Below are 19,004 nucleotides of genomic sequence, written 5' to 3'. Positions count from 1 at the left end.
TGAAGTAACAAAATGCACAAATCTGTTTGACATATTAGATTTATTTGTCCCATCCGTTGCTATTACAGTGGTTATCACTATGTCAATGTCAATCATCACACTTTTGGGAGTTATTTTTTTTTGTGGATTCATTCCCGTGTTGAAATGCAGTTGTCATTCCTGAGACTTAGCAGTTTGTACATGACTGTTGGTCTTTTTAGCGGCATGAAAAAAAAAAGTATTCAAATACTAAAAGAAATATATACAGAAAGCTTGCAAAAAGTGCTCCCTTGATAATCACTTTAGCTGGCGCTCATTTCATTTAAACACAAGCTCACTGAGTTCTGCATTCTTAAGAAAAATCATGTTATAATCTTGTATAGACATTAGCGGAGTAACCACAGGTATTAATCACCTTTATGTTTGACAACCAAAAACAAGTCCAAATTCTTTTAGTTTTAAACAGTATATCAATTGTTTTATAATTTCAAACATGATTCAGTATTTTATTTGATGAGACGTTCATTTTTTTAAGACAAAATAAATGTCTGAGTGCATTTGAAGTGACTATATATAAGAATAATGACCTTTCTTTTGTGTCTGTCTCCACATTAATGGAACGGGAATCATATAGCAGGACGTGAAGGAATCTGTTAACCATCAGTCACTGTCTGGCTGTATCAAATTTTCTGTTAACTAAACAAAAATATCAAGCTCTCATCTCGAGCAGCTACTATGCTTATAATATTATCTCCCATGTCATCATCACATGAATACAAATGCTGACAAATTTTAAGGATAATTGAAGAACTGCCAAAAACCGTGGGCTCAGCAGTAGCCTACATAGTATGAAGTGAAAGTCTCAAGAGAAAAAAGGGAGGAGTGACAACAGTTAAGAGTGACCTGGTGAAACAAGTTTAGTTTTTTCAAGGTCATCTTTTTTCCATATACACTAAATCCGAGTCAAAGTTTGCTTTTAATAAAAATAAAAGGGATTTGACTTCAATAAAATACAAAAAGGATTTTTTTGTTTAATAAATAACATTATTAAATTGAATAATATCCAAGTCAATTTTATTTTAAATATTTTTTTTATTAAAAAGAATCAATATACACCCTCATAAACGACCTCATAGTACAATAAAATAAAATAATAAAATATACTCGAACATTCACACGTACCCAACTTTACAGCTATACACAAAACATGTTGTCAAGTTAAAATACAAAGACTGATAGTATCATATTACAAAGTTTCTCTGTTTGCCCACAAAAGACGTGATTTGTCTGTTCGGTTTCATTACAGGTGCTTGAATTCAGTGTCGGTAACATGAGTTAAGAAAGAATTTGGTGCGTAGAATGGCTTGATGTCAGCAGCTGACCTCAGGTCGGAGCTGCTGGTAACAGGGGCCTTTGCTAGAGTCAGCCTGTCATATCTCATGCTGACTAGGCTTTTCCTGTGGGAATTCATTTGTATTTTGTGCCCACAGAACTCACAGGAGTTCAGTTAGGCCAAAGCAGTGTATAGTTTCAGGAAAACATTAGTGTTTTTTCTTGCCCCCTTAGAGTCTGTAGCATGAATTGATCATTCAGCTTGTCTTTTTCGCTGTCACCCGCCTCCCCTCCTCTACACCTCTGTACCCTCCCGGGGGTAAAGAATACCTGTTGAGCTCAAACCAGGGTAGAAATGCCCATTAAACTGACTGAGAGCAGGCCCATTGTAACCTAAAGTGGAGTGGGAGGGTGATGGGGAAATGGATGGCGGTGGGGGCAGCGGTGATGCCCATTCGGACACCGTAGAGCTGGGGGAGTAGGTGCTAAAGCCTGTGTGTTGTGAGGCTCTCTGTGCTCCGTCCACTGGCAGACTGAGCGTAAAGGGACGACTCAGGGGATCTCCTTCCATGTCGAGAGAGCCAGTCGTTACACCAGACATCTCAGTCAGGAAGTTGCTCAAGCATGGCGACGGACCCGTGGATGTGGGTGAAGGGCCCTTTTCAGGCGAAGTGGAAATGTCAACGGCATGATTTTTCGGGCTGCCCCTGCCATTACTGTCTCCTGACTCAGAGTTCAGATTCCCTCCAGAGCTGCTCTTCTCTGGGAGGCTGTCAGACTTTCTCTTCCTCTTGCGTCTGAAGTTGCCGTTGTCAAACATTTTTTCACAGTTCGGATCTAAGGTCCAGTAATTGCCCTTACCTTTAAAATGAGAGGTAAATTTCACATTAAATAAAAAAAAATATATATTTTATAATAATTAATTATTTAGTATATATATATATATATATATATATATATATATATATATATATATATATTTAATATTTCTATAAATAATATTTAAATGACAAAATAATTTGCAATGTTTACAGGCCTAGTTTATTAATATATTTATTTATTTGTAATATAAAACAAACAATAATTCAGTCATTTGTAATGTTTTTTAAAGAGTAATAATTAAAGACACTCACCTGGATCATCTTCATCTCGTGGAACCTTTTTGAAACAGTCGTTCAGTGAGAGGTTGTGACGAATAGAGTTCTGCCATCCCGCTTTGCTCTTGTTATAAAAAGGGAAGTTGTCCGCAACATACTGATAAATCTGACTCAGAGTGAGGCGGCGATCCGGTGCACCATGAATGGCCATCGCAATAAGAGCAGAGTATGAATAAGGTGGTCTGACCAGCTTCATAAGATCCTCTTGAGAGGGCATAGAGAACCAGCTTAGATCACCAGCAGGACCACCTGGTGCCCCAGGTCCCAAATAGGGCCTTTGCATGCCGTAGTGCTGGGGAACAAAAGAAGGTCCTGGAGGGCCAGGCGCTCCACCCAGATAAGGAGCGCTGTTCATCCCTGGGTTGTTGAACCACAGGTAGGGGTTAGGCGATGAGGCAGCATAGTCTCCGAGTTCATATGAGGAAGGGTTCGTTCGCTGTGGACTCGGCAGTGATGGAGGGGGATAGTAGCTATCGCTGTACAGACTCAATTCTGGAGGTTCCTGTCCCAAGCTAGGGAACTGAGGCCCACATCTCGTTGGAGACTGACCTTGAGATTCATAGGATGTCATTGCTCGGTGATCCTGATGGTGCTCCACTTGGGATTAAAAAGTCTTTCAGGTGTTTTTCTTCTTCTTCTCTCTCTCTCTCTGATCTGTTCTTCTTTTTTTACCTAATGGTCTTGGAATATTTCAGGAGCTCTGGCGTTGTCCTGCTTGTGTCCTCTCTCTCAAAGCTATTGTGCTTTCTTCTGCTGTATCAACATTGTCACCTGTTGCACCTGTTTTATTTATGCATATGTAGCACCGCCTCAGTCCCACCTTATTGAATGCTTCCACGTGTTTAGGCTTTTCCTGACACAGCCCACATAACCACCCACCCACCCTTCCACTCCTCTTCACACAAACCAGCAGCACCACCATCACCTGAAGAGTTTAACCTGACACACTGGAATTTTCTGTTACAACCAAAAACCTACAACCTAAAATTCCAGGGGGGAAAATAAAGCAATAAAAGTCTTTGGAATATTGTATGTAGAGCAAGCACTTTTATTTTTGAACTTTTATAATTAGAATTTATTCATGAAAAAATAGAATGGTGTTGTTTACAGTCAATTTAACCGCCATCGTGTAATTCTCCTGTAAACTGCATCTCCTTTAAAAGTGTTGGTAACATTTTATTTTACATATATTTATATTTACATCAATATTATAGCGTACAAAAAGCTTTTTAGCAAAGAGATGTATAAAATATTGTTTGCAAATTATATTTATGTACTAATTTTTTTGTATGTTTGTTTATCCACGCCGGGACGTAATGACGTAAATGAATCGATTAATCGTTTTTAAGGTGAGGCTTCCAAAGAAAGCGAAATTTATATTCGAGTTTTTTACACAAGGTGAGCGTGCACGCGCGCGAGAGCCGTTAAATCTGCGTGTTGCGTGCATTGCTCGAGCTGTCGTTGTCAGCTGTCGCAATAAAACAAGAAACATTAAAGATTGTCTGTAGTTCGCTACATTACCAAGGTAATATGCTTACGTTTTGAATTTCTACTTACATTAAATATATATTCATTTATTAAGGGAATTTATAGCACAACTTCTCTGCCCTGAGGAAGCCAGATTATTTGAATGACGGGTGACGAAAAACGAACTGATTATGGATTTTAACAACTTGCTCTTATTTTAATCCATCATGAAACTGTAACTAATTTAACATGAGAGATTAAGTAAGTTAGCCTAAAACAATCCAGCGGGAGTTACGGAGTTTGCTGGTTTTTAGATGTCTGAAGATATTTCGAGTGCGCAGTTATGTGAGGACTTGGGTCGTGAGAGTTTACAACTGAACCAACATTTGGAGAAGATGACTGAACAAATGGAAAATATTTCAGGTAGACTAGCAAACTAATAGTGCATTCAATATAATAGAAATGCTAAGAAGAAAATTGTACTGTGTCAATAATCATTTTCTTCGCCCTCAGTGAATTTGTCTTGGATGGCCTATGATATGGTTGTACTCCGCACCAGTCCAGATCTGGCTGAATCCCTGAAGAGTCTGGAGAAAGGGTTTCTTAAGTGCAAAGACGTCATCTGTTGTCCCACAGATGGACAAGCTAAAAAATGCCATCCTGATGCTCAAGAACATACTATCCCCCAAGAATAGATTAAAGTTTCAGTTTAGAACAGAGACCTTTAATGTTGTTAATATTGATATGTGGTTAGATTAGCCAGGGTTATTCGATGTTGGCATATATATTTGTGATTATATATATATATTTTTTTTTTGCACTCACAAATTAATAAAAATATCAACAAATCAAACATGCTGATTGTGAATCTGATTAATGACCTTAACATGCAAAAAGGGGACTTCTGAATGTTCTGCTCATCATATTATTTTTGTATACAGATTTAAGTGTTTGATAATTTATTTGGAGCAATTTGCTAAACCGTTTTACAAATCCTTTTTCTGAGCTTCATGAGGTTTGTAAAAATTGTTGCATCTAATATATAATGCTGGTTTTCTTCATTTTTAGATATTCTTATTTTGTGTGTTATCTCTTTTAGAGACCTTTTAAATATGATTATCATTATCTTACTTCTGTGTAATGGACTTACAGATGGAGTCTGAGGGAAATGCCACAGAGAACAGCGAACACGGAGCCTCAGCTGGCCTAGATTATATCTTGAAGCAGTTGGATTTAATGTCAGAATTTATGGACCATTTGCAAGGTAAACTATGGTCAAAGTTTTTTTTCTTTTCTTTTTTTTTCTTTAAGCATATTCAGTGACTGTTAGTGACAGTTGGACCTAATAGTCCCAGCCTTACTTTCTTTAATATTTAACCTTATGAAATGTAATAATAATGTACAATTTGGAAATTCATCACCACACACTCATGTTTTGACAATTCTGAAATGTACTGGCAATTTAATAGTTCCTCTTTTTAGCGCTGGCAGAAATTCTTCTGGTGGCTTTCAAATGGGTATTACATGAACAAATTTAAAAGAAAATGTGCCATCCTTGCCAGGGATGGCAGTTAGCGAGGAGTCAGAGCTAAGACATTAATCTGTGCCCGCCGTCAGTGCTAACACAAACATATCAACACTGAAAACATCCCCCAAATCCTCCAATCTGTCAATAATGCATTTTATTGTGTCATAGAGACATGACGTTTGGCAAGAAAACATGTTGGCTGCATCTATTGCTGAGCCCTTAAGCATGAGCATCTTTGTGTATTTCAACAGTTACTTGCATCTGTGTTGTCAGCTCTTTTGTGGATTATCAAGCCCTGCTATAGCCATATTTTAGATTGATTACTGTAAAATGAAAATTAACTAATAGATTTATTTATTTATTTATTTATTTTTTTGATGTACGTTAACAGTAACCTTTGCATAATACATAACAGAATCCTTCTATTTATATACTTTGATTACAGTAAACATAACCTGTTTGTGCTGGTTATGTTTCAGTCAGTCAAAATGGAATAAGAGGGTCTCTTCTTGTGTTCTTCTCGCTGTATGTTCAACCACTATACCCTTTGTTTTCAGTGAAGACCCAGCTGCTGCAGTGTAACCTGACCGTGTGCTTCACACACCCTGAAAAAATGGCGTGCCTCCAGACTGACGTGGAAACCCCAATGTGGTTAAGCCGTGAACAGACGATGGAAGACTAAATATGTAACTCACAGAAGTACACTTGTAAGGTGGAGTTTACTATAATACACTTAAAAAGTACAATTTAATAGGCCACATTAAGACAAAACACTAAAATCATTAGGAATATTTAAGTTAAAAAAGACAAATGTAGAGCCTAAGAGTTGATAAGTAGCCTCTAGCTAACATTGAGTGTAAGAATACCTCTTGATTTTAACATTGAAAGTGTTTAAAAATGTATCTTTAATTTAAAAAGTGTAGACAGTCCTGTTTGATTGAATCAAACTAAATATGATTTATCAATTTAGTCATATGCTTTGTTATTTTTCTGAAGGAGAGATGCTTACATATCCTGGCGTTGAATGCCAACATTATAAATGCTCATTATCCAGTCAAAGTGTCTGAATTCCATGAAAATCCTTTTGATTCTGGAACCCAGTCAGAATTATGATGCTAACTGGGTATAATTAATAAGATTGTTCTGTGGGTCAAAAACCTGCTGGGTGCATAAGACAGCACTGCCGCTGAGGTCCAGCTCCACGCTCCAATCCGTCTATCAGAACGAGTGGGGTCTTTGAGTGGTGCGCGACCATGTCCATGACACTGGAGAAATTCTGTGACACACATGTAGTCGATGAGTGAACTTTGAATCTCACTGAACCAATGAAATTCACCACAGCTGATAATCTAATACACAGTCTTTACTCTTTGCAGTTACTGTGGGTTTTTATTTAACCCTATGAATCTTACCGTATATTTGATACATGCATTTCTAAGGCCTCTAAATTATCAACATGATTGAAACTTTGCTGACTGATAGTTTGTCTGACTGATAGTTTATACTTTTATAGCATAGCTTTTAGACCTTTTAGTATAAATCTAAGGGGGCGTTTACACAACACCGTTTTCAACTAAAAACGTATTACGCCTTTTGGCCATTCATTTAAACCATTATCATCTCTGTGTAAATTACAAAAATGTGAATTTGTGAAAACGTTGACATCATGCATATTACTTGTTCAGTTGTGTATTGGTCCTTTACAAAGAAAATCGCCAACTACTGGCCTGGCATGCATAATACAGTTTTTAGTCGTTTTCACTGATCCGTGTAAACATTGACAACGTTGCCGTCTGTATGCAAAACTTTTCAAAATCGCAAAAGGAAAACCTTCTCAGTTTTTAGTACATCTTTCCTCTTCAGGTTGTGGTGTCTTTTTGCTGTGAAATCTTTCCTGAAGACTAACTTAGGGGCCATTTACGACACTGTTTTCAACTAAAAACAGAAAACTTTTTATGCGTTTTGCCTAAAAAGGCAAACATCTGAAAACGAGATTCAAAGTGCAAGTTTTTGAAAATTATACCATTATCGTCTATGTGTAAACCTTGGGAGGCAGGCGTGCCAACAAGGATTCTAAAGACCGCAGTCACTAATGTCAGTCGCCAGTGCGCCTCTTGAGGCTAGGGGAGTTTGCAACACTGAAAAAGATTTCACAGCAAAAAGACACCACAACCTGAATGGGAATGTTTTTAGTGTACTTTTACACAACAATAATGTATTAAAAGTCTATAGCGTTCAGTCTATAGGCACGTAGCTTTTCTCTTTACAAAGTGGCATAGCCAACTACTGGCCTGGCATGCATAATACAGCATTTTTAGTTGTTTTCACAGATCCGTGTGAACGGGGATCAATTCTGCAATATTGCCGTCTGTATGCGAAAAACACAAACGAAAAACATTTCCGTTTTAGTACATCATTGTCGAGTAAACATACCCTTAGTAGTAATATTTCAATCAAATGATACATCAGGCTTTTGAGGAACATTTATTTGTAGGTATATCTTCATTGTATTGCATTATATGTTTTGCCCCCCACAATAACAAAGCTTTAATCATAAAACTAAGCATTTCTTACTAAGACATTATTGAGAGAGAACTGATATTTATAAGCATTTTATGTAAGTAGTCTGCTATACTGTTAGAAAGATCTGACTGATTACAAGTTTAGTTTAAAGGGTTAGTTCACCCAAAAAATGAAATTTCTTTCATTAAGTACTCACCCTCATGTTGTTCCAAACCCGTAAGACTTTTGTTCATCTTTCAACACAAATTAAGAATCCAAGAGATTTTTTATCTCCCATAAAAAGCAACAAAATTACCACATTCAAGGTCCAGAAAAGTAGTAAAGACATCATTAAAATAGTCAACGTGACTACAGTGGTTCAACCTTAATGTTATGAAGTGACAAGAATATTTTTTGTGCGCAAAAACAAAACAAAAATAATGACTTTATTCAACAATTTCCTCTCATTTTCCTACGCAGTTTACATTGAAGACACATTGCAGAGCTTCCGTGTTCTGCGTCAGAATGCTGACTCTGTATTGGCCAGCTTCTGCATCAGCATCATACGCATGTGTCGTGGTGCTCACGTGAACACTGTCAGCCAATACTGAGCCGGCTTTCGGACGTAAACACAGAACCACTGCACTGCGTCAACTGCGTAGGAGACTAACAGGGTATAAAAGAAATTGTTGAATAAATTAACTATTTTTGTTTTGTTTTTGCGCACAAAAAGTATTCTCATTGCTTCATAACATTAAGGTTGAACCGCTGTAGTCACGTTGACTATTTCTATTTTAACGATGTCTTTACTACTTCTCTGTACCTTGAATGTGGTAATTTTGTGGCTTTCTATGGGAGATAAAAAACCTCTTGGATTTCATCAAAGATATCTTACTTTGTGTTCCAAAGATGAACGAAAATGAACTGTTCTATTTAAAAAAATCTTACGATTGTTTTATGTCAGGCTTTACAGGGTTAATCAGGACATCATTCATGACAGACGTTTCTGTCAGAATCAACAAATATCATTACCTCAATGCCATTTAGGCCTGTGCCCAGGGAATATCCATCACTGTTTCCAAGGAAACGGATCTGGATGTTATACACTTTTTGCTGGTGCAGCACCATGAGTGTGTAAGGCTGCTCTGTACAGCCCTTCGAGCTGTCTCTCACCAAGAAAGTGCCATCCTAAAAAAAGACAATGTCCATCATTACACAATACACTTGCTTTCTCTATTTTTCCCCTTTTTCTCATATATAGAGCAAAGACAATTCCAATTAATTCTCTCACAAAAGCTTATTTAATCCACATTTTATAAGAATTGTTTGAAGGAAGGGATACATTTGAGATTAAATTAAACATTCTATTAAGTGGTGGAACTCACTTTATTCACATGTCTGAGAGAGACTTCGGCCTCTGCTCGTGTCATTTGTCCCACATACCACTGTGGATCCATGTCCTGAGTGCATAAAAAAATTCAGTCTTTACACTGTGGTCTAGTATGTGGTCACTCTCATTATTACAGTAGGAAACCCATTTTGTTGTTTCTTTGATGGGAATTGATGCACAAGACTGGGTTTTTATTTCCTGTTTAGCTGCTTTTTTCAAAAAAAACAAAAAAAAAAAAAAAAAAAAAAAACACAACACTGCCATCTTGTGGTTGTCAAGTCTATCTGCATGGTTTGTAGATGGTTTATGGGTTTGTGAGAAGTCTGCTGTCATGATTCTAGGTAGTGACTGCACTAACCTGTCCCATCATCACATTTAAAGGTGGAGGAGGAGGTAAATCATCCCTCTGTTGGATGTCAAACCTGTGTCGAAGATTGAATATATATATATATATATATATATATATATATATATATATATATATATATATATATATATATATACACAGACACACAGTACTGATCAATGCAGTTGTTAATAAGTTGTTAATAAAGATTCTTACCTTTGTGTGGGGAATGTTGCTGATTTAGAAGCCATTGGTAGGGTGTTTCTTGCTGTATGGATAAAAATGAAAATGTTCAAGTTAAAATAGATGTTTAGTGATTACCATATGATACAGAAGGTTTTAAAAAGTTTTCAAATGTAAACTGAATGGTACCTGATTTGCCAGTATCTTTTTTTGACTGGGTAGATGAGCCAGGTTTCTTACTGCGATCTACCTTCGGCACAGCTGGACCAGGTTTGGCTGTGGATATGATTTGCAGAACATTCAGACATCATACTTTCATATTAGAGGAATTTTAAATTGAACTCACTCACATTGATTTGGGGGAACAAAAGGCCTGTGTGGAGAGGGATCCGGTCGTGATGGAGGCTTAGATATCTGAAAGTAAATACAGTCTTCTTGTGCATGACATTACATCATTTACAGTAAAATAAGTTTGAGATTGTTTAAAGACATTTACTTACATTCATAAGCCCTCTGGCAAGAGATGTTGACCTGTTGTCCTGGGGTGGTCTTGCAGAACCACGTGGGCCGCTGTCTACACAGGGCCACAGAATAGAATGGGTGAGCGAATCTTAGTGAATTAACATGGATTATTTAGTTTATGCGCATAGCGATTTGTGTTAGCATTATGAGTTACCTAAATAATCTCCATCACCCAGAGGTTTGGCAACACGAAAGTGAGTTGGTACTTCAGAGGGTATATCACTAGGCGGTGGTTCATAGTCATCATCAGAATCCACAGCCACCTCATTATCACAGGATGCTGCGCATATGTAATTGTCTTCACACTCATTTATATCTGGCTCCTCATAGTCATTGTCACTTTCTTCTTGGTCCTGGAAGAAAAAAAAATTGCATTTAATGTTAATGTCCAAAAAGGGTGTTGTGAAGACGTTTAAAAAGTATAACAGCAACTTACAAATTCATCAGAATCCCAACCTCCTGGACTAGGTTCTGCTTTTTTGTTGTTTTTCAAAGAAAATATAGAAACATTTTAAGTTGTGTGTATAATTTGTTAAGAATAACCAGAGTTGTTTATGTAGCTGCACAAGAGTTAGTTACCTTGGTTTGGAGGCATCCGATGATCTGATCTAAAACAAATGTTTAAAATGACAAACTCTCAAACATGTAGAAAAAGTTAAGTTTTGTTACAAAGATTAATTAATTTTGAAGTACTGATGTTGCTTACCTGTGAAACAGACTCTTCTTTTGTTTGTTATTCTGGTTAATATCTTTGCAGATCTTTGTGATAAATCTTCCAAATAGTAAAACAAAAGTAAAGAAATATATAGCAGTGATTATTACCAGCTAAACAGACATTTGACGGCTTTTTTTAATCAATATTTGATGGTGGTGAGTCACTTTGTACCTTTAGGTGACTCAGAATGTGGTCTGCAGGCTTTTTTATTGTCTTTGTTATAATCTATATTAGCATTCCTGTAGCTCAAACAATAGAGCATGGTGCTAGCAACACCAAGATCATTTGTTCGATTCTCAGGGAATGCATGAACTGACTAAATAAAGTAGGCTATATTTCTTAAACTTTGGATAAAATTATCTGCTAAATCAGACAGAGCAGGGCCAGCAGGCACATCCCCTTCCCAGCTGAAAAAAAGTACACTTCCATAATGTACTTAAAGTGCTCTATTTTCACGCATTAATTTTATACTTAACATACTAAAAATTCTTTAGTACTTCTTTAGATAATCTTTTAAAAAAAAACAAGTGTACTCAACTGTGCTATTTTGAGATGGGAACTAAAATGTGCTTTTTAACATACACTCTGTGTTAAAAAAAAAAAATATTTAGTTACCACTTGTAGTACACTTTGTATGAAAGATGGGTTCAAGTCTACTACAAGTGGTGACAAAATACATTTTATACATAAAACAGAAATCGCGATATGGATATGGAAGTGTACTTTTTTTCACCTGGGTTTGCATGTCCTGATTTTGCAGAGTTAGACATGTTCCTGGGTCAACATATTTTATTGAGGCTGGAACAACGTTAAGGTCCAAAAATGTAATCATAACCATATCCCTACCCCTAAACCTAACTCTACCCATACAAAGATGTTGATCCAGGAACATGTTGCACTTGGTGACATGAATATGTTTCATTTCTACATTTTGTCATCTCTGTGCTATCTTCTGCCTTTTGAGCTTAAAACTTACGGGATTTGTGCTGTGGGGAACTTCTTAATGTCCTTATCAGTCATATTCTAGAACAAGACAGAAACAGGAATTGTTTGTTCACTACTGATTTGGCATGTTTAAGCACATTTCAGAGCATACTCCATATTTATACAGTACTGTGCAAAAGTCTTAGGGATGTTAGACTACATGATTACATGAAGAGACATAAAAAAGTTAGAGAGACTAAATTTCTAGGAAGAAATCTACCTGCAAAACTTCAGTACTGTGAAAAGTTTAAGGCACTTGTAAAAAAAAAAAAATACATTATGGGGATGTTTGAAAAAATAATGTCATATTTATCACTTAATTTTACAATTTTTAAGCTAGCTTGGCAGGTAGGTTTTTCCAAGATGCTTGGAGAAGTTTCCATTGTTTTTATGGATTTAGTCTCTGGACTCGATGGAGAGATCAGATCTCTGTTTGGACAGTGCCGTCTGTTGCCGTACTCCTTGTGCATGCAAAAATCTCACTGGATTATTAAAGGAAAAATGTATGTTTGGAAATTCATTTTGAATGTACATTGAAAATGTAAAAGTATATTTCCTACTGGCACACCAAAACAAACGATAAATAACCACCTTTAAACTTTTTTTTTTTTTTGAAGAATTTAACGTGCCTAAAAACTTTTGCACGATACTGTAAATATTTCAGTGATGATTATATGCAGTCCAAGTGCATGCAGTAGTTTAAATTGGAAGTAAGGTCTGAGTTGTAGTATATTTGTTATAGAGAGACAAAAAGACTGACCAAGAATCGTGAACCACTCATATTGCTTTTCTTCACCACTCTGTCACACCCCACCAGTTTCATCTGAAAACAGAAAAAAGTGTGATGGCTGAAAACTGCTCTGTAGTCGCACTTCACACTTAAACTTAGCCATGTACTTTTGAAAAACACTTTATTGACAGTAATCTTGCTGCAATACGCAGTTTTGAATTTTTAAAATGCACTTTTTGACAGTGCATTTGACAATGATTGTAAGACAAGGCTATACATTAGCTGATGTTATCAGAAACATTTCAGAACTTTTAAATAGACGTGTTTGGAAAACCACATCGCGTGGCAGTCTATTAGCCGCACTTGAAGCACTACAACTGAAGAGCAACAGTCATACTGTAAAAAAAGATCTACAAAGATTACCCTCCCAAAGAGCATTCAGAGTCTGCTAGAAGCCTCATTATTATAAAAACCTTAATCATATCTGTCAACATGGGGGTTACATGATAAACTTTACAATGTTAACAACTGCTTTTCAAGATATTTCCTGTTTAATTGAATGCATCTTGCTCTTTTGTCAAAAGAAAAATAAGATGAACTCACTTTTTTGAGATAGTCAGCCAAGTTCCCAGAGTTCCAGCACATCACCTCTGACCTGGTTGGTAGACTTTCATGACTCATTGTGATTGGAATGGTTGTTTTTCTAATTTAGTGGAAATTGACTGTTCTACAGTTGCAGAAGATTTTCTATTAGACTCTATCTATGATGGATAGTAAAGTATACAGCTCTGATGAAGACTGCAAGCCGCTTGTCTTGCTTGTGGCTAGTTGGTCTGAGTGTGATAATATTGTTGACGCAGAATAGCTGGCTCTCTGCTCTCTCTGTTTCCTGTAACTTTGAATAGAGGAAGTGCCTCATCACCAAAGATGTGAAATTCAAAGCTTACAGGTTTACAGAGCATGACTCATATATATTTTACATTGTACTATATATAATTACACATTTGAGGCCCTCTAACTTAAAGGCATCAAAATGTACTGTATTAAATCTTCTGTGCATGTATAATTATGGGCAAAGAGGTTGCATGTGTAGGTTACAAGCATCGCAAAAGTCCACTAATTATAGATCTGTCGCATCAAAAGCAAGCAAGTTCTCACATGTTCTTAGCACAGCAAATAACTAGGCCATAACCGCAAATAAACTTGCAGACAACATGATACGGAAAGTGTAATGCATTTCCCGGTGCCTATTCATCTGCTATGCATTGCATTTTCCAAACAGAAACAGGAAACATTCCTTTTGGGAACAGAACAGCATGCAGTCTAACACCAAGGTGAGATGTAAAGGCACTCGTCAGTCAACCGCAGGCCAGTATGACTTCAAGAATGAAGACTCTTCTTCCCCAGGGTGATTTGCATAGGGCTGCTAGCTTGTGTTTTAACCAGTAGTGGCTCCTGAACGTAAATTTAGGTATAGGACAGATTCTACTCTTGGGGCTAGTTTATGTTAAACATTTTGTAAGCTTTATATTCTAATCACTGAACACTTTTGGCAGAGGTCTAGTATCCTAGTGTTATTCAGCCTGAGGGTGGCGCTCTAATGTTGATTGACAGCACATATGCATAGAATGCTATCTTAGAATTGCCTTGATGTTTAGTAATTTTTGCCTCCGAATGTTGTTTTAGAATTCAGCTGAGGAAAAGAATGTCATGTCTATTTTCAGAACAAACATAAAATAAATCTTAATTATATAAAGGCTATTACATGACCATATTTAAACTAAAGTATTTATACTTTCATTAATTTGATATGTTACTCCATAGGAAGAACATACAGGCCAGCTAGTTACTGACCTGATGCAGATTAATATACACATAGCTGAAGCAGCTCTAATTGCTCTAAATTAGAGTGTGTTGCAGTTCCATTTCTCACCACAAAGCTAAGTATCATAATAATAGGCCTAATAATATGCCTGCCGAAGCCATGTTCTAAATTTTTAATATATATCCTGCCCAATTTACAACTTAAGTGTCTGTTTACAATTTATTATTGATTCAGTTTATATAGAGGTCTATGTTTGGATGAATATTTTGACAATCTGCCCTTACAGACAAGCCGCGGCTAGTTTTTTTCAACAAATAAAAAGCAGAAGGAACTTTCATTGCAGGATGTTTGAGATGTTAAAGATATCTTTAAGATGACACCCACTTATAAAGGAAGAGGTGAATATTTAAGAAAGCTGAGATCCAAAAGATCTCAGTAGGCACTAGGATTTAACCAAATAATGATATCAGTAATATTGATCTGTCATGGAAAGGAAAGCCAATAAACTAGTGCCATATATCTCTAATGAATGGCAAATAAGTCTGGGAGACAGTAGCTTGATGGAGAGTGTGGCAGTTCTTCTGATGAAGAAACTGTGCATTCCTGGTCTTTGTCATGCGCAAGTGGAATCCTTAAGCTAAAAGGAAATAGGTCTTTTGTGGAGTGGAACAGACTGGGATCACTGTTAGTGCTGGGGTTTTGAAGTGGGTAAACCAAAGGGCTACACTGAGATTACAACCTGATTCTATCCATATGAAAGGTCAGTAAAATAAGAGATAAGGAGGGGATGGGAACGGGGGTCATGGATGAGATGACAACAACATGGTACTGTATTTGAGGGGATGGCCACTTTGTTCCTTATTCATCAGAGCTCAGCAGGGTGGCCTGGGAAAGAACATAACATCCTGAAAGGCAAATAGCCAGTCTGTGGTGGGTGAATGGTTTGTTTCTGTTGATTAGAGTACTTTGAGTAAGATTTCTCTGTATTTTTTCACTATTTATTTATTTATTTGAAGCAAAGTGAGCTATTTAATTTAGTCAAGTAGCCTACTTTTTACATATCAAATAATTAAAGTTAACTAATTTGTCTTTTAACAGCCAAGGGAAGCAAATGAAGTCACTGTGACATACTATATTCTGAGATTCCCACCCCCTGTCCTCTGAGTCAAGACCCCCACTTGAGCCAATATCCCATCATTCATCAGGCCAGACAGTTTGGCAGATTTATGGCATGTCCCACTGAGTAAAGTGACTAATAAGTGAGAAATATGCTGATAAACTATATGAAAACAAATGTCATGATTAGGCCATAACATCAAATGTTTTAAAACATAATCACAGATCACTTTATGTTGACACATGAAGTAAGGCTGGTTTTACAATTTAAATGTGTTCTCAACCTCGTAACGTGACTAATAATGGAATTTAGATCCTTCCCTTTGATTTATTTACATGCATCGCAGTGACTTCCGCAGGTGTGATTATGAACACCAACACAGCCGCAACGCGGATTAACATGCCAAACACCTTCCAGCAGTGGCATGTTTCCTACGGGCTTTGTCTACACTTTTGTCACCGGGGCAGCGTACTGTCCGTAGCATACTGTCCGCATATCAAAGTCTAGGCAAGGGAGGCGCCTACAGGGCGATGTGCCAAGTGTGACACCAAGTTAATCCCTTCAAGAGTATTCATTAAATAAACGCCATATACTGTACTAATAGAGACCACAGTCATTTCAAGGGTTTTTTTCTGGCAGCGCGTGTCTAGGATAAAGCTCTCTTATGACTCAATGCAACAAATATAAATTTGCAACCATTATAATGAATCATTACCACCATTAAAAAAAATATTTAATTCGTCCCCCGACATTCTGAGCAATAGTCACAATTAAGAAGTTTGTTTTGCAGTTCACTTTGGATGAACGCAAAGAATTTGATTAATAGGCTATCAAAAGCCCAGACACTGGGTTGCTGAAAATGTGAAATCTACCCGAGGGAAACCTTGAGTAAAGAGAGCAGTTGTCTTTGAATATTGTAAGTTGATATTAAATAGATTTAAAAAAACGTGACTTCATTGGTCTTTTTCATAGAAACACTAAAATAAGCAGTTAGCCTATTTCTCAAGCACCACACAGCATAGGCCTATGCATTATACACGGTCGTGTAGCATATGTATTGATCAAACCTATATTGTTTTGCATTTATTACCTCATCGCTCATTCATGTTGCGTTTTTTCAATTGTATTTTCATATTTGGACATCCCTGTTTGTTTGGTTCAGCATACAGAAATATAAACTTGAACTTATTTAGGTTCATGAACATTAAGAAGACCACAAGACATTTCAGTTGCTTATAGTTTTATTATAATACCTTAATATATATTTGAATATGTACAGAAATAATAAAAAATATTAAGGGAAAAAGTGCAGGTGGAGGTGTTTTCCTAAGAAAATAGTTTAAGGGGTGTTTTATTTTGGTCCTCGGGGTTTGCGTCTTTGGTGACCGTGGCTTCCGTGTCTCCGGGCGCAAACGTGTTTGACAGTGACCTGAGAACAGTTCTCGCACTTTACTGTGCAGCACCAGTGGAACTTGCAGTTGCAGCTACTCACTACCTCCGTGCGCCTCTCCTCCACCCGCAGACCGCACTCGTGGCACAGTCTGCGGCAGCTTCGCCGTTCCCACTGAGTGAGACTTTCTCCGTGCTGCAGGCACTCCCGACCCTCTGTGCCAGGAAGCCCGAGGCTCAGGTTCTTGGCGCAATAATCCGGCGAATCCTCTAGATATATGAGCTCTGTCCGGGCGATGGAGCCGAAAGCGTCTGCCATGGCAACGCGGTTGTCTGCGGTGTTGCCCGCGCGCATTCGTCTCTTGTCCATTTCGAGCTTCTGGGCCTGGTCGTGCTTCACTTTCAGGTAATTGCCAATCTCACGGAAATCAGAAAGCTGCATCCAGCACGTTTGCATTGTGCAACTTTCTGACATGCCATGGCACCTACAGATCCTCTTCATGGTCGCCTTTACAGCCTAAAACATACATTTGTGTTTTTAAAAAGTGTGTATTCTTTATACATATAAATATATACAGTAGTCAACATTTGAAGTTCATCAAAGTTGTCTTGAGAACTAGGTTTTCCTAAGAAGAAGGTTTTAGGACAACTTTGATGAAAGGTTTTGACCCACTTCAAATGTTGACGACCGTATATAGGCCTGCGAGTCAAAAAAATAAATATTGATAAAATAACGTTTCTGTAACCACAAAAGTTAGTTGGCAAAGTAGGTAACAGAATTCGCCTTTCCTGAGGAGGTAAAGATCGCAAAATATATAAATTATCACCATTATAGACTATAGATTTACATGTAGATATGTCCCCCACTAGCGTTTTCTTAATCTGTCAGTAATTTATAAAAACGTTGCCATATGAAAAGTATTTCTTAACTTACCAAACGTCCAGCTTCATTATTATGAAGATTAACTGCAGCTCGAGAGTCTTGTCCAGTCTCGAGCGCATCCACGTATTGTTTAGAAATTCTCTCTCCAAAATCCACGTTGTCGCTACATCCTCCCCAAAGCCATCCACGACCCCCTGAAATAGTGTTTATCCCATTAGATAAATGCGTCGTGACTGTTTCTTTTGAATGAACAAAGTAGGCTATATTAGATTGTCTTTAGTTCATGAATTCGATTATGAATTTATCTCTAATGTTCTTACCGAGTTTGCCGTTCCTCGAACTGTCACATCCGCAGTTGTCCAAATCTCCGAGACTGCAGTTTCTGGTTAAAGTATACATAACCCCAGCTGCGCTTATTGCGTGGACAAATGACGTCTCTCTCGTTGCTACAGAAGTAGAGAGTATAAATAGGTTGTTTTATTTTTCAGACTTTGTAAAAAAAAAAAAAAATGTAGATAACCATCTCACATTTATGAACATATCTTACCACTTCTAAAGCCTTTATGTGTGGAAAGTTGCAGCGCGCTGTCCGGGCAGTTCCACCTGTCCCAAGCAAACTGATGTTTGCATTCGTGTATCCCATTCTGAGCACCGACCCGCACACTACTTGCATATGTAAGATAAGCCTAGAAAGAAAATATTATAAAGATATTGAACACTTTGATTTATTCATTTTTTAAAAATGACATTGTGGTCATTTTTTATTTCGTAAAATTTATAAAGGCGGTCGTTTTATATGGCTTTTCAAAGCTAAAAATATAAATTACCTTTGGTCCAGTCATCAGCAAATTGTTCATTGCCCTTTGGAGGGAAAAGACAAAACAAAATAGGTGTTATGTTAACAATTAAGGGCAATTATGTTTACATTACAACAACTGATAATATAATTCACTAA

The 19,004-nt window shown here is 37.2% G+C and overlaps 4 protein-coding genes and 1 long non-coding RNA gene across 7 annotated transcripts in view; 2 read left to right on the top strand and 3 right to left on the bottom strand.

Moving 5' to 3' along the window:
• Nucleotides 1-6,432, top strand: part of LOC125259277 — a 30,535-nt gene extending 24,103 nt beyond the window's left edge. For both annotated transcript variants that reach the window (XR_007182765.1, XR_007182766.1), the window contains 2 exons: nucleotides 5,088-5,199; nucleotides 6,021-6,432. This is a non-coding gene — a long non-coding RNA (uncharacterized LOC125259277). The remainder of the gene's footprint in view (nucleotides 1-5,087; nucleotides 5,200-6,020) is intronic.
• Nucleotides 1,461-3,339, bottom strand: foxi3b (forkhead box I3b). The gene is made up of 2 exons (XM_048176808.1): nucleotides 2,445-3,339; nucleotides 1,461-2,172 (listed from the first exon to the last, which is right to left on the bottom strand). Exons 1-2 carry the CDS (start codon nucleotides 3,037-3,039, stop codon nucleotides 1,607-1,609), a joined length of 1,161 nt encoding a protein of 386 aa, XP_048032765.1. The 5' UTR covers nucleotides 3,040-3,339; the 3' UTR covers nucleotides 1,461-1,606.
• syce3 (synaptonemal complex central element protein 3) lies at nucleotides 3,836-4,788 on the top strand. Its single transcript, XM_048176813.1, has 3 exons — nucleotides 3,836-3,993; nucleotides 4,250-4,358; nucleotides 4,449-4,788. The coding sequence occupies exons 2-3, from the start codon at nucleotides 4,250-4,252 to the stop codon at nucleotides 4,628-4,630; spliced, it is 291 nt and encodes a 96-aa protein (XP_048032770.1). The 5' UTR covers nucleotides 3,836-3,993; the 3' UTR covers nucleotides 4,631-4,788.
• On the bottom strand, nucleotides 6,351-13,837 carry lcp2b (lymphocyte cytosolic protein 2b). Of its 2 annotated transcripts, none has more exons than XM_048176807.1 (15): nucleotides 13,439-13,837; nucleotides 12,866-12,928; nucleotides 12,098-12,144; nucleotides 11,113-11,178; nucleotides 10,986-11,014; nucleotides 10,843-10,877; nucleotides 10,561-10,759; nucleotides 10,385-10,458; nucleotides 10,235-10,298; nucleotides 10,074-10,160; nucleotides 9,918-9,969; nucleotides 9,714-9,777; nucleotides 9,351-9,425; nucleotides 8,998-9,153; nucleotides 6,351-6,739 (listed from the first exon to the last, which is right to left on the bottom strand). In XM_048176807.1, the coding sequence occupies exons 1-15, from the start codon at nucleotides 13,514-13,516 to the stop codon at nucleotides 6,614-6,616; spliced, it is 1,215 nt and encodes a 404-aa protein (XP_048032764.1). In that variant the 5' UTR covers nucleotides 13,517-13,837; the 3' UTR covers nucleotides 6,351-6,613. The 2 variants fall into 2 exon arrangements, with proteins under 2 accessions (XP_048032764.1, XP_048032763.1); XM_048176806.1 differs by having other exon boundaries at nucleotides 10,843-10,880; nucleotides 13,439-13,835.
• A 3,184-nt stretch (nucleotides 13,838-17,021) lies between these two features.
• On the bottom strand, nucleotides 17,022-18,906 carry LOC125259491 (protein Wnt-8a). The gene is made up of 5 exons (XM_048177142.1): nucleotides 18,877-18,906; nucleotides 18,597-18,735; nucleotides 18,370-18,495; nucleotides 18,101-18,243; nucleotides 17,022-17,683 (listed from the first exon to the last, which is right to left on the bottom strand). Exons 1-5 carry the CDS (start codon nucleotides 18,904-18,906, stop codon nucleotides 17,129-17,131), a joined length of 993 nt encoding a protein of 330 aa, XP_048033099.1. The 3' UTR covers nucleotides 17,022-17,128.
• Nucleotides 18,907-19,004: the final 98 nt, after the last annotated feature.

The sequence above is a fragment of the Megalobrama amblycephala genome, linkage group LG23 (assembly GCF_018812025.1).
Source record: "Megalobrama amblycephala isolate DHTTF-2021 linkage group LG23, ASM1881202v1, whole genome shotgun sequence".
NCBI classification, from domain to species: Eukaryota; Metazoa; Chordata; class Actinopteri; order Cypriniformes; family Xenocyprididae; genus Megalobrama; species Megalobrama amblycephala.
The sequence above is the reverse complement of the archived record's forward strand: the minus strand, read 5'-3'. Positions and strand labels throughout refer to the sequence as shown.

Bases quoted from the DNA above. Each gene is read 5' to 3' on its own strand.
- lcp2b (XM_048176806.1), bottom strand. From the start codon at position 13,516: ATGAGTCATGAAAGTCTACCAACCAGGTCAGAGGTGATGTGCTGGAAC. The intron at 10,299-10,384 runs GTAAGTAAATGT...ATTTACTTTCAG, and splicing joins TTGCCAGAGGGCTTATGAAT to ATATCTAAGCCTCCATCACG. The intron at 6,740-8,997 runs GTAATGATATTT...TGTGTGTCACAG, and splicing joins CAGGCCTAAATGGCATTGAG to AATTTCTCCAGTGTCATGGA.
- syce3 (XM_048176813.1), top strand. From the start codon at position 4,250: ATGTCTGAAGATATTTCGAGTGCGCAGTTATGTGAGGACTTGGGTCGT. The intron at 4,359-4,448 runs GTAGACTAGCAA...CTTCGCCCTCAG, and splicing joins ACAAATGGAAAATATTTCAG to TGAATTTGTCTTGGATGGCC.
- foxi3b (XM_048176808.1), bottom strand. From the start codon at position 3,039: ATGACATCCTATGAATCTCAAGGTCAGTCTCCAACGAGATGTGGGCCT. The intron at 2,173-2,444 runs GTGAGTGTCTTT...CTCATTTTAAAG, and splicing joins ACGAGATGAAGATGATCCAG to GTAAGGGCAATTACTGGACC.
- LOC125259491 (XM_048177142.1), bottom strand. From the start codon at position 18,906: ATGAACAATTTGCTGATGACTGGACCAAAG. The intron at 18,244-18,369 runs GTAAGAACATTA...ACACTATTTCAG, and splicing joins TTCGAGGAACGGCAAACTCG to GGGGTCGTGGATGGCTTTGG. The intron at 17,684-18,100 runs GTAAGTTAAGAA...TGTATGTTTTAG, and splicing joins ATAATGAAGCTGGACGTTTG to GCTGTAAAGGCGACCATGAA.